General features: G+C 38.6%; 2 protein-coding genes across 3 annotated transcripts in view; one reads left to right on the top strand and one right to left on the bottom strand.

Annotated features, from left to right (window-relative positions):
• Window positions 1-7,225, top strand: part of LOC120516786 (lutropin-choriogonadotropic hormone receptor-like) — a 71,814-nt gene extending 64,589 nt beyond the window's left edge. For both annotated transcript variants that reach the window (XM_039738724.1, XM_039738723.1), the window contains exons 10-11: window positions 1,363-1,434; window positions 5,838-7,225. In XM_039738724.1, the coding sequence (XP_039594658.1) occupies window positions 1,363-1,434; window positions 5,838-7,005 (1,240 nt within the window). In that variant the 3' untranslated portion in view covers window positions 7,006-7,225. The remainder of the gene's footprint in view (window positions 1-1,362; window positions 1,435-5,837) is intronic.
• Window positions 7,226-11,015: 3,790 nt separating this feature from the next.
• Window positions 11,016-14,504, bottom strand: part of LOC120516436 (stonin-1) — a 157,624-nt gene continuing 154,135 nt past the window's right edge. The window contains exon 11 of the mRNA XM_039738089.1: window positions 11,016-11,334. Coding sequence (XP_039594023.1) covers window positions 11,227-11,334 — 108 coding nt within the window. The 3' untranslated portion in view covers window positions 11,016-11,226. The remainder of the gene's footprint in view (window positions 11,335-14,504) is intronic.

The raw sequence follows: 14,504 nt of genomic DNA, 5'->3' as shown, positions 1-14,504 counted from the left end.
CTCTCAAAGTACTCTTTCCATCTGCTCAACACACTCTCCTCACTTGTGAGTACATTTCCATCTTTATCCTTTATTACCCTAACTTCATCCAACTCACTCTCATCGACTGCACACCCAACTTGCGAGGCATATGCATTAACAACATTCATCATCACACCACATAACTCTCAATTTTACTACTGGGCACTACACTCAATAAAACCTTGAATATCAGCAGAAACTCAAATTCACACCAGTCTAGCCTGCAATGGAAAACTAATCTTGTTCTAAATCTTCCTTGCATGCCCTGCTTTTTGCTCCATTCAATACTGCCTATCTTCAGCACACCAGTAATCCAGTTATTTACTTAAACCATTGTCACAATAATTAACGAGAACCAAAAAAGGTCTGGGGCAGCCACTCATATATTATATCCTGGCTGCAAAATAGGATTAGATGTGTACTGATCAGAGTCCCAAACAGAACTGAGGGGATACGGGAAAGATGGCTGCCAGTATAGGAAGTGACGTCAAAAGGGCCGGAACTCGAAGGGTCCTCATCCATAGGCTTGGACCTGGAAGTGACGTCATCAGGGCCAGGAGGAATTTCCCATGAATAGTCTGTAGAAAAGCAAGAAAAAGAGTATGTGCACTCCCCACACCCTGGTCTGGCATGGAATTACTCTCGTTCAGGCCTTTTAGCTGCCTCCCATGCACATGTGTGTGACAGCATTCACTTAAAATGCTGGGCACATTTCAAGGTAAAGAAGCTCCTTGTCACTCCCATACACAATAATCATCTGTTTCAACCCTCTCAGATGTACTCAGTATTTAACTAATGGAAACCATTAAGGATTAAGACACTAAGAGATCTTTATATAGACATTAATGTATTTGCATCTTATGAAAAACTGCACTCAAAATCGAGCTTCCAGGTTACACATTTTTTTTTTTTTTTACTTCTGAAAATCAAAAATTTTGTTAAAAGAACCCTTACCAAATTTCCACATTTCACACCCTTATCAAACCCCAGAGGCCGTAATGACCAGTCTTGATCAAGACTCAGGCAGTATCCCAACAATATATGAACACATTTCTAGGATATACTTGTCAAAGGTCCTTGGGAATGGTGGGAAAAAGATCTCTCAATTGGCATCTCAGAAATGGAGGGATGGGTGATATTTTTTAGCTTCTCTTAGTCGTCGTATTCTTCAGAGTACAAACCGCATTTTTCTTTTCCCTGTCACTATAGTATATAGTTGCTTTATTTGCAATGTAACATGTAGCTATCTCAGCTTGGCTTATTGCAGTAGACTTACAGTAAATGCATTCTCTTCAAGGTTTATTTTATAACTGATTGTGAATGTTTATGCTCTCATTATAGGCAAAGCAGTTTTAGTGACTCATTCAGCAACCTCTCCAAACATTGCAGCGATGAAACATTCATTGAAAACCTGTAAGTACAAAAGCTCTGTTGTATTTTTAATACAATTACTGCACTGTATATGATAGATTTTTTATAAACTAGATGAGCTACTTCAGAAAATACACAATTAAAAGTGCAGAAGTAATTAATCAGCTGAGACCCCTTTAGGTTGGCCTTAGCTTTTTGCTGTAAGTAAATCCTACAAAGAAGTTGACTTTATGGGATGAGATAGAATAGCAGTTGTGATTTGACTTGCTCCTGCTGGAATTTTGCTTGTCATAGTATGGAGTTTCAGAACGATGCATAATCCCAAGGCTATCAAAATTTAGTGTGAATGAAGAGGAAGTATTACAAGTGACAAGATAATCTACTCTATACAGTATATATAAAATCCTAAGCCTAAAAGTGCAATGGTTTTGTGCAACGATTTTATGTGTCACGTTTTTTGTCACACTTTAAATTGGGCTTATTTTAAAACCTACATATTGTATATATGTTTGCTATCATTCTTTTCGGAATTTATTGAACTTTAATGTGACGTTGTTAGATTTTCAGATTCTTATTCCGTTTTTAAATTATGAACTAGACGAGAATTTGTGCTAAGAGATTTAACCATGCCTGGGGCTGGAAGTACAAAACAAAGAGTTGATGAGAAAGACAGCTGTTGTACAGGCTTTTAAATGTTCAAAGCGCCACGCGAGATGTAGATCAGATCAGCTGAACAAGCAAAGAGAAGGTAAAAATAAAACTGTATTTGTTTCCCATTGTATCACTGTTTAAGAAGGGGTTTCAGAGGAGCAACCGCGGATCCTTGGCACCCCTCTTCATAACACAAACGGTAGAGATACGAAGTGGCTGGCACATAGCGCAGAAAAGGAGGGTTGGCGAGCGAAGCGAGCAGGGGGTAAGCCCCCTAGTTAGTACTAAAAAGAAACAAACTAAATAGCCAAGTGTGAATTAGTACATTTTTCAAAACATTTCGAACTGGATTATTAGTCAAGTGTTTAGTTTCTCAAATGAACTTCCTTGATTGACATAAGAAACAAATACAAGGGAGGGAGGCATTTGACTATGTTCAGTGAAGAAAACACATTGCTTAAAGGATGCTTCAGGTGGCTGCTCTCATCACAAGCTTTGTGTATTTGTGAGAGTGACAAAGACAGACAAAAGAGTAACTATGACCTGGCTTACTGCAGCTTCCACTGGCAATAAAGGTCATATTCATCCGGCCACCACTTTTCCAGCCAGAAGAGCAAACCACTGAAACTTTCATGGTTTTCTTTTAATTACATTTTTCCCAAAATGTAAACAGGGCCACTAACCTCATTGGATCTTCATTGTCTCACATGATTTTTTGGCTCAGGATTGCAGACAACTTTCTTTTTTTAACACTGGGATATCCATAGAGAGAAGCTAGGATTTCAATGCATGATAAAAATCAGTGCATTCACTACATAAAAATGCAATTTCATTTGCAACGTGCCAAATGTGTCACTTTGTAAGCAGGTATATTTTTCATATTGATATATTGGAATGCTTTATGCACTTTCGCATTATTACACCTAAATTTCATACCCAAAAATAAATAAAAAATTATTGCTGCAAAGAGTAGCAAGTACAACACTTTTTTAAAAACAAAGTATATGGCATAGTATAGGCAGGCAGTGTTGTGGAGTAGTTAAGGCTTTGGACTTCAAACGCTGTAGTTGTTGGTTCAGATCCCACTGCTGGCACTGTGTGACCCTGAACAAGTCACTTCACCTGCCTTGAAAAACAACAGTAAGGTAACCAGTTGTGTCATAAATGTTGTAAGTCACCTTGGATAAAAGTGTTAGTCAAGTAACTAAATGTGAAATAAAGTATGTGATTAAAAACCTTTATTTACACCAATATCAACTTTAAAAAAGACACACAAAAATAGGGTGCATTAGAGATTTGTCTCCCAAAAATTGCATATAACCAAGACATTTGTATGATGCATAACCCTTCAATCCAGTTTCTTTTGTTCCCCCAATCTATCAGCTGTCGTTGTACTAAGTTTATATTCCATATCCCTTTGCCCTGTTTGGCACAAGGTATGCCCCGTTTGAAAACACTGTGTCCCTTTTTGGAAACATTTAGTCTCTTACACCTAAAACAAGTAATGCAGTTGCAGTTATATATTCATGTTTTAGAAAAAAAATTTTTTTTACACACAAACACTTTAAATCCAGACCTTTAATGACCTCTTGGGCACAGCCATCAGCAGTGTGTCCGTTTGTGGAGAGAGTATCAACCTTGTTGAGAGGTTTACTTACCTCAGCAGTGACATTCATGTCTGTGGTGACTCTTCCTATGAAGTCAGTAGATAGCCAAGTCTAAATCAGTGCCATTGTAATAGATTTTGTTAAATGTTGCCACAACGTAATTTTTGAATTGTCTCTTCAGTGTGTTCTTTCCGGGACCAACCTCATCCTAAACATGCAACAATACTATCATGAATAACATACAGAATCCTTTTGTTTGGCAAAAAAAAAAAATAATAATCTGCTCAAATACCAGTTTACAGACCGGCCATGATAGCCAGCAACTTTGATGGGATCCCGTGTTCTGCTCCTACTCTGCTCAATGCTTGCATGGACTGGGTGTTGGGCAACGTCATGAGGTCCAGTGGCTGTGGGGCATCTGTTGGTAAAGAAAGATTCATGGATCTTGACTTTGCTGACAATGCTGTGATCTTCGTGGAGTCAATGGAGGCTCTCATCAGGGCTCCTGAGAGACTGAGTGAGGAGTCTGAGTGTCTGGGCTTGCGAGTGTCCTGAATGAAAACCTTTAATGACCTCTCGGGCATGGCCATCTGCAGTGTGTCTGTCTGCGGAGAGTGTGTTGACCTTGTTGAGAGGTTTACTTACCTCAACAGTCACATTCATGTCTCTGGTGACTCTTCCTTTGAAGCCAGTCGGATTGGGAGAGTATGGGGGATCATGAGGTCACTGGAAAGAGGTGTGTGGCACTTCCTATATCTGTGCAAAAGGACGAAGGTTCAAGTATTTAGAGTCCTGGTGCTTCCTGTCTTGCTTTATGGTTGTGAGACATGGACACTATCCAGTGAACAGAGATGAAGACTGGACTCCTTTGGTACTGTCTCTCTTCGGAAGAATCATTGGGTGTCATTGGTTTGACTTTGTGGCAAATGGACATTTGCTCACAGAGTTCCGAATGAGGCACACTACCTGCATTGTGAGGGAGTGTCCATTACAGCACTATTGCCATTTGCTGTGACGACCCGAGGGTGATCTGGCTTTGAGGATCCTCATTGTTGAGGACCTAACTGGCTGGACCAGGCCAAGGAGACGTCCATGTAACACCTGGCTGAGGCAGATAGATGGTCATTTCTGGAGGGTGGGACTGGATCAAGTGTTCGCTTGGGGGGTTTTCCAACCAGGATCCCGCACTGTACCAGTGCATGCTCCTTAACTTGACCCAAAGTCAAACCAGCATTTGCTCATAGAGTCCCAAATGAGGAATATTACCTGCACTATGGCAATGTGGTGCAATTCCCCAAGGGTGATCTGGCTCACGGGATCCTCTTTTTAGAGGACCCGAGTGGCTGGACCAGGCCAAGGAGACACCCACATAACACCTGACTGTGGCAAATAAATGGTCATTTCCAGAGGGTGGGACTGGACTGCGTCTTTGCCTAGGGGGTAAGCAACTAGGCTCCCAAGCTGTTTTTGTCATGTGGTGGGTGCGGCAACACGCTGTACCAGTGCAGGCTCCCCAACCTGACCTGACTTTATAGCACACTGAGGCAACAAGTAAACAATTTGTAACTATATAAGCATAATTATGTACTCAGCCAGATGTTTACTTTCAACATTATTCATGCCAGTCCATGAAACAATTTTGTTTACCACTCAACTCAGAGGAAGCTTTCATTTTGTACACTAGATTGGGGTTTTTGTGCTGCAATTCACCGATCATCTCCTGCCTTCTAGTACAGCTGCCCTACAGAAGTCCAGGGCACTACTGATTTATTTCTCTTGTTGTTGCTTTTTTGTCACAATTCTAATCTGGAAAAAAACAAGTATACACACACAGTTTCATATCAGCTTCCTTCCATGCACGGTTACAGGAGTGAAGATAATGCCGTTGCTGGCAGGTTTTTTTTCCTCCCATAGAAAAAGGACAACCTCCATAAAAAACAAGGAGCAGGTAATGTGGTCATCAGCTACTCACTACTAGCAATTAAATTATAAAAAGTAGTAAACATGCATTAGTACCACATACTGTAGGCTAAAGGCACTTGTTTTCTTTGGCAGAAAAGGGGATGCTTCAGAGATCAATGTTAATTTTACTGAAGGGTTTTTGTAGATTTGTATTCTGGTTTTTCAAGCTAATAACTATCCATGCTGTACAGTGCAAATAATAATTTGCAGTTTTTGTTTGTGCAGCTTTCTTGAAGGGATTGACTCCTACGATTTGGACCTTCAGTATCCAGAGCTGGACACCTGCAAGATAGAAATTCCTTTAAAATGCACACCAAATCCCGATGCTTTCAACCCTTGTGAAGACATCATGGGCTACAGCTACCTAAGAGTCCTGATTTGGATAATAAACATCTTCGCTATTACGGGGAACTTTATTGTTCTTTTGGTTTTAGTCACTAGCCAATACAAGCTCACAGCTCCTAGGTTCCTCATGTGCAATCTCGCCTTTGCAGACTTTTGCATGGGTGTCTACTTGCTCATGATCGCCTATGTTGACTACAGCTCCAAAGGCCAGTATTACAACCATGCAATTAAATGGCAAACTGGAGCAGGCTGTGGCATAGCAGGATTTTTATCTGTTTTTGCAAGTGAACTTTCCATATACACACTAACGATTATTACACTGGAGCGCTGGCATACCATAACGTATGCTATGCAGTTGGAGAGAAAGCTACGGCCAAGGCATGCTGTACTTATCATGGCAGGCGGATGGGCATTTTCTCTGATCATGGCTTACTTGCCAATCTTGGGCATCAGCAGTTATGCGAAGGTTAGCATGTGTTTGCCAATGGACATTGAAACACCACTTGCTCAAGGTTATATCATCGTAATTTTGATTCTCAACACTATTGCTTTTGTCATCATATGCACCTGCTACATTAAAATCTACTTAAACATACGAAACCCAGAATTTGCAGGTAAACACAGTGATGCCAAAATTGCCAAGAGGATGGCTATACTAATCTTCACCGATTTTTTGTGCACAGCCCCCATCATTTTTTTTGCCATATTAGCTGCTTTTAAAATGCCCCTTATTTCTGTTAGACACTCCAAGATACTTTTGGTTTTATTCTATCCCATCAACTCGTGTTCAAATCCATTCTTGTATGCCATTTTCACCAAGGCATTCAGAAGGGACTTCTTTATGCTAATGAGCAAACTTGGCTGCTGCAAGACGCATGCTAACACATACCGAATGCACAGCTTCTCGATGCAGAAATCCAATATAATAAACCTTAGCTCTGGCAGCAGCACCAACCGGAGCAGCCAAGCTGCATTTACTTTGACTACATTCCAGTGCCAATGTTCTGCAGTGACAGGGAAGGAAGGGAAGTGCCCGAGTCTTCCATAGATGAATGCATTGAAATATCTGGAAACTAATCATCGACATCAAGGATCTTTATCATTAGTAAGCCTTCATTGTGGTGCTTTTCAAATACAGTCAGAATAATGTGAACTTCAGATTTTTCACCATATTCTATAAAATTGTGGAAGAGAATGCAAGCAGAAAGCGTTCCTAAATACATCTTTACATACAGACACAAAGGACTATCCAGCAAATTCAGTTTTAAAACGTGCCCATAGGAACAAGTTCTTGTTGCATAAACTGTTTGCTATAGAATTAATTTATTTAAAAAAAATATTTACATATAATGTACTGTGTACTTTATTTTAGTATGCCACAGTATGTAGTATTTTATTAATGTACTTTAATAAATCATTATTTTAATAATCCACTCATGAAATCACTTTGGTTTGGACATGTGCAGAGGAGAGACATGCTGGGTATATTGGGAGAAGGGTTCTAAAAGATAGAGCTGCCAGGCAAGAGGAAGGCCAAGGAGGAGGTTTACGGATGTGGTGAGAAAGAATATAGAGGTGATGGATGTAACAAGGCAAGATGGAGAAGACAGGACGATACGGAAGAAGATGATCTGCTGTGGCGACCCTAACAGGAGCAGCTGAAAGAAGAAGATTATTCTTCATGAAGTCACTAATGACATAGTTGCCATATAAACTGCTGGCTTTGAATGGAACTATGCAAGATTTGGGGACTACTATGCACAGCATCCTCAAAATAAGACAGACAGATTTTATACATTGTTAAGGTCTCTTCTAAATTGATAATGGTTTATAGCAAGGAGTACACAGGTCATGAACAATGACAATATATATGTATTTAGAAGAAATGAACCTCCACACTTGTGACTTTGTTTTTATGAAACACAGAGTCTTGTTTAACTGTATATTGTACACCTTCATCTAAAATTCAGACAACCTTACTATACTCTTTTGTGAACAGTTCCATATATAGTAACACCCATAATTTTCACTAGTCAGTATTACCTTACCTTATTATTATTAATTACTATTATTAATTACCTCTAGCAGTAATAATGTTATATTTATGATAATTATTTCAAAATTTCTGCTTAAGCAAAACATTCTTGTAATTAGTGATACTCCATAAATTCTTTTGCGAGGTGTCATTTGTACACATTAAATTAAGATTGCCTTTCAGATTTTGCTGCAGTGCTGTATTCACATGTTGTCGTCGTAGTATCCCATAAACGTGAATAAATTAATACACACACCTGTCATCGTTGCATTGCTCTTCCTGCTGCCAAATAATTTAGAGAACCAAACTGGTTTACTTGATCACATGAAATATTTTGTGCCAACAGAATAATTGGAATCAAAAACAAACTATTATACTAATGCTAATTTTAACTCAACTCATACTTGCATAAAAGTGCCCGAGCAAACCATGTTTTCAGTAGCACATATGACAATAGTGCTGTCGGTACTACTGTGTTTTGTACAAGTACAATGTGGACATTTCATTAAAAAAAAAAAAATCACTTCTAACCAGAATGCACTACTAAAATATCACGTAAACTGGTAGATTTACTCCAATTTACTATGCAGATCTGAATTAATCTTATTTCAATCTTAAAATCTTATATTTTAAAAATGATCTTATTTCTTTTCAGCAACGTTTTGATTTCTTCTCTTTGCAGAAGCTTAGGCCTATATAATGAACACCTCCTACTTTGTGCTACATTATACACCACTACATGGGGTAACTGGTTAATTATTACATTTAAGCATGCTGGGGTCCTGAACATCCCAATATTATAAGATAGTGGTTCTTAAAATAATTTTTTTCACAGTCCAATTTTGCATCTTCACAGCCCATAATCTCTGTGGAACAGCTGATCATCGTCCTATTCCCACCAAGAGAATAGCTGCTGATCATTGTTCAGTTTCCATTTGAAGCATGGCCGCCGATCATTGTCTGGATGGTTTGTTTAACCTTTGCAAGCAGCAATACATCACAACCCTTTCTAACTCAATTCAAATGTAATTCATGAGTCAGTGCATCTTAATTATAGACATCATGGGTCATGACCCACTGCTCTAAGCGGTACATACAGAGGCATAAAACGTATCAAATGACAGGGAATTCTAATTTACAACAGTTAACAAGCTTTGAATGCACAATGTGAAGATTTATTCAAATAAGCGAGGCAGACGTGTTTAACAGTCGTTAAGTGCCTAGAAAATCAGAGTGACAACAGAGTAGATAACAAAGCAATGTTCACACTGCACCGAAAAATAACGACTCCAATTGTAGGCTCCGGTCTAATTTTTTTTTTAATCATTTTGTTCGAGAGTTGAATTTATCCAATTGAGTATGGGCAGATGTCAATCCTGAATGTTCCCTTCATGTGTAAAATTAATAAAATTTTGTCAGATGGATGTGACCTATGGAGCATCTGATGATGAAGAGAGATTCATGGATCTTTACTTTGCTGATGAGGCTGTGATCTTCAGGGTAAATGGAGGCTCTGTTCAGGGCTCTCGAGAGACTGAGTGAGGAGTCCGAGTGTCTGGGCTTGCGAGTGTCCTGGATAAAAACCAAGATCCAGGCCTTTAATGACCTCTTGGGCACAGCCAGGAGCAGTGTGTCTGTTTGTGGAGAGAGTGTCGACCTTGTTGAGAGATTTACTTACCTTGGCAGCAACATTCAGGTCTCTGGTGACTCTTCCTTTGAATCCAGTCATATTGGGAGAGCGGGGTTCGGTTGTTGTGGTCACAAAGTCGCTGTAACGGGGTGTGTGGCACTCCCAATGTCTCTGGATGAGGATGACAATCCAAGTCTTTAGAGTCCTGGTGCTTCCTGTCTTGCTATATGGTTGAGAGACATGGATACTATCCAGTGAACAAAGATGAAGACTGGACTCCTTCAGTACTGTCTCTCTTCGGAGAATCCTTGGGTGCCACTGGTTTGACTTTGTGTCAAATGAACATTTGCTCACGGAGTTCCAAATGAGGCACAATACCTGCTTTGTGAGGGAGTGTCAGTTATAGCACTACGGCCATGTGGCGCGATTCTCTGAGGGTGATCCAGCTCGCAGGAATCAGATTTTTGAGGACCTAACTGGATGTACTGGAAGGATTTGACAATGATTTTAAAATATCCAGAAGGATGTTCAATTACTTGTCAATGTTTATGTCCACAAGACTCTCTCAGAAAAATACGAAGGGTGCCATTTCTGTCAGAAAATACATTGTGATTAAACCACAGTTGTTGGCAAAAGACCCCCCAGATGGTTATTAAAATTTGCCACATCTTATTCTTACCATTAGCACAGAGTTGCTACTGTAATTAATCTTGGATTTTCAACGTGGAGATCTGTTTAACATATAATTTTTGTCAATGCAGACTGTTTGACATAATTCAAAAGGCGAAATTTTCTTATTTTGTTTTTGCTGCCAACCCCAGGGTCATGCAGTATTAATGAATACAATTAACCGATTCACTTAAACAAGTAGTTCGAAAGAACTGAACGAGTCAAGTGAATTGAAAGGCCCATCATTAAACGGTGGGAATTAATGAATAAGTGGATCCACTTATTTTCAAAAATACTCAACTCGGCACAGTCACAAGATTACCATCTATTCTCATGGCACTGGGCACAATTCAATCACTTGTGGTTCAGAAAAATCACACATTTTATCATTATTTACTCATCTATAATGAAGGCTGATAAAGTGTGAATATAAAAAATGGGCGACAGTTGACAATACAACTGTCCAAATATGACACACATTTTAAACATGAAATTCTGCATTTTTAATTTATATAGACAAAAAAAAAACCAAACTATTGTAATAGCTGAAAGAGAAGTCTAAACATAAATCCTGTATAGTTCAAGTATTTTATCAACAGCAACTTGATGTAAACAAAATAAGAAAAAAAAGTCTTCAAATAGCATTAATTCTTAACAACTACCATCTTCGTTGATGATACTTAACAAAAATAAATCAGATATAATTCAACATTTATCAGCTCAACTCAAAAACGCCCTATACTAACTAAATGGAGTTTCTACAATATAACAAAAAAAAAAATTCTATCACTATCTAGATATTACTCAAAACTTGCATCCTTATGAGGAAACACAATTAATAAATAGTCTACCCTGAAATACTTCAATGTTTTGTTCTCTTGAACACTACAGATTTGACCAAAAGATTTTATAGTAACTGCTTTCCTACATGGTTTTTACCATTCTGCTTCTCCAATAGCTTTTGAGAAGGCATAATCTTTTCCACTGAAGCTCATTATTCCATCTTTAAGGTAGAATTTCCATCTGTTTTTACTTCGATGAATCTACTTGGCAGGGGGTTGGTATACAGTTTGAAGAAAAAGAAAGAGAAGAAGACACACAAACATTAGTATACAGCACAACGTTTAAGAACTATTGTCTAAGTCATAGCAAAATTAACAAGGCTTGTTTAAGACACCATTTTCTTGGTTTAAACTTGGGACAAGAAGAATTCCATAAACAATGATCATAAATGTATCTATGAATACACATTGTAAACACGTTTATGCAATAACATAACAGTGAAAGACTTCAGACCATTTCTGCAAGACTTAAATGAACACTGGTTTGGTTTTTGAAAGGGCACCATTTTCAAAATATTTACGTCGAAACCAAATTAACGCAATGACCAGAACATTACATGCAAAACTACAACTAAAAATACAGTAGATTCAGAAAGTTTTCAGACCCCTTCACTTTCCACACACTTTGTGTCAAAGATTACATTTTAAATGGTTACATTTGCCATATTTGCCCATCAATCTACACTCAACCACAAAGACAAAGTCCATTTGTTACATTACATTGGTACCTTTTCAATATATTGTAGAAGCCATTTTAAACAGCAAGTAGGGCCTCAAGCCTTCATGGTCAAGACTCTAGAAGATTTGCACACCTGGATTTATGTATCCCATTTCTCCTGGCTGACTCCCTTAAGCTCTGTTAGCCTGGATGGAAAGCATCCATAAACTGCCATCTTCAGGTTTCTCCAAAGTCATTCAATGGGTTTAAGTCTGGGGTTTGGCTGGGCCACTGAAGGACAGTCGGAGACTTGTTCCAAAGCTGTTCCAGCATTGTCCTGGATGTATGCTTTGTGTCATTTTTGGGCTGAAAGGTGAACAATAATGCCAGTCTGAGATTGCATGCACTGAGGAGCAAATTTTCTTTAAGGATCCCTCTCTATTTTTCTGCAGTCATGCTTCCCTCAATTCTGACCAATATCTCTTTCCTTGCTGCGGAGAAGCATCTCTAGAGCATGATGCTGTCACCACCATGCTTCAGCAGGATGGCATTAGACATATGATAAGCAGCACCTGGTCTTCGCCAAACATAGTGCTTGGTGTTCTGCCAAAGAATTGCATCTCATCTCACCAGAGTCCTTTAAATGCTGTTTGGCAAACTCCACCCAGGCTATCGTATTCGTTTTACTCAAGAGTAGCTTTCCTCTAGGCACTCTACCATAAATGCCCGATTGATGGAGTTCTGGTTAAGAAGGCAGTCCTTCAAAATAGGTTCTCCAACCTCAGCAGATGACTTCTGAAGTTGTTACGGTAACCAATGGCTTCTTTCTCATCTCCCTGACCAAAGTGCTAATTTCCCCAGGTACTCAGTTTAGCAGGTTGGCCAACTGTAGCAACACTTCTTCCATTTTACAATGTCCCTGGGAACAATCAATGCTTTAGAAATGGTTTTATACCCTTGTACTGATCGATGCCTCGGCACAATTTGATCACGGTGGCCAACAGAGTGTTCCTTGGACTTTATCACTTATTTTTTCCCCCCAAACATGCACTGTGAATTGTGGAATTTTGTAAATGATGACCAGTAAATTCATTTTGCCGCAGGTGGACTCTAGTCAAGTTCCAGACACATGTCAAGAATAATAAAGGCAAACAGGATACACCTAACCACAATCTGGAGGGCCACAGCAAAGGGTCTTAATAATTATATAAAGTTTACAGAAAATGAAGGGGTTTGAATACCATCTAAAATCACTTTATTAGGATAATCTAGTATGACACATACAATGTATTACCAAATGTTTTTAAAACTGACTTAGACAAAACACCAGTAAAGTTATACAAATTTAAATTTTCCAACATGTAACAAACATTTGTTTTTACAGGGAATAATTTTGTAAGGCTTTTCTCTTGTACTCAAAACAATAGCTTGCTTGTGGCAAGCATTTTTCATTAGCGGCCTTGATGTCTACATCATTAGCGTAGCATATTACATGAAGCTAGTCCTTCATATTGGGTAAAAGGTGGCACTTGCCCATCTCTTCATATTAAGCTCACTGAGAAGCCTCTGCAACTCATGCAGTGTGAGTAGCAGCACCTCTGTGATACTGAAGTGGGATGGTGGATTGGCACTGCTGTTCCTCGACATACTGATTTTCTTTTCTGTTAGTGGCAATGCAATATTGTCCAATTATGTGCGCCTTGTGTGTCATGTAATCAAATGGAATACACCATCAAACTCTTAAAATATTGTGCACATTATCTTGACGGCCCTTCTTTGCCCCTTGAGTTTTTGACCATGCAGAATTAACATGCTTCCAGTTTTTCAACTATTGTTTGGGGCATATTGATGTATTAGAGTTTTATCCCCACTTACGAAACGCTTCACTAAATTTCTCCCATTCTAAATTCATTAGCTCAAGATTGTTCTTGGAAAACTGGGAATGGTAATGCTTCAATTTTGCAGTTCAAATTCTGCATTCCCAACATTCACAATTTTTTATCATGTTTAGTTATTCAAGACAAAATGAATTCAGCTGCTCTAATATATTGTCTTCCACATCATGCACTGTGACTCTTCAGTTCATTATACATCATTCCACTATGGAAACCATTTTCTTCTTTATAGCTCCTTAAATAATAATAATATTCTCAATATCTAAGGTGAGACAGACCTTAGGACATTTTTATGAAATGTCCTGGGCCATAGGAACACTGACCAGGCGGAAATAAATCCCCAAAGGCAGATTTTTCTTCTAGTATTACAAATTCTGTCAGAATATTGGATATTGTAGTTTCAGACATCCATGTTGGCAACAAACGTACACCATAAACCACAAAAACTATAAACTTAAAATATGCATATTTACTTCACAAGAACAAAATCTTTGGCCACTTACTATATCACAGTGAAATAACCCTTTGAGGTTCAGGATGAAACTTTGATTACCCCACACACACACAAGAATTACTATGAAAAAACCTTTGTTTTCCCATTATCATATTTACCTATGAAAAAATAAAAAACGAAGGTCATATAGATTTAAAGTGGGTCAGTCAAAAAAAAAAAAAACACCATCTGTTAAATATGTAAGTTCGAGCATCTTGGTTTCATTCCTGTTTTGCTACATTCTTACAAGACTTCTTGATCTTTAAAACTGTAATTGCAATGCTTTCACCAAGTAATTTTAGTACAAACTCGCCCCAAAACCATA

This window comes from Polypterus senegalus, chromosome 16 (assembly GCF_016835505.1).
Source record: "Polypterus senegalus isolate Bchr_013 chromosome 16, ASM1683550v1, whole genome shotgun sequence".
Lineage (NCBI taxonomy): Eukaryota > Metazoa > Chordata > Cladistia > Polypteriformes > Polypteridae > Polypterus > Polypterus senegalus.
The sequence above is the reverse complement of the archived record's forward strand: the minus strand, read 5'-3'. Positions and strand labels throughout refer to the sequence as shown.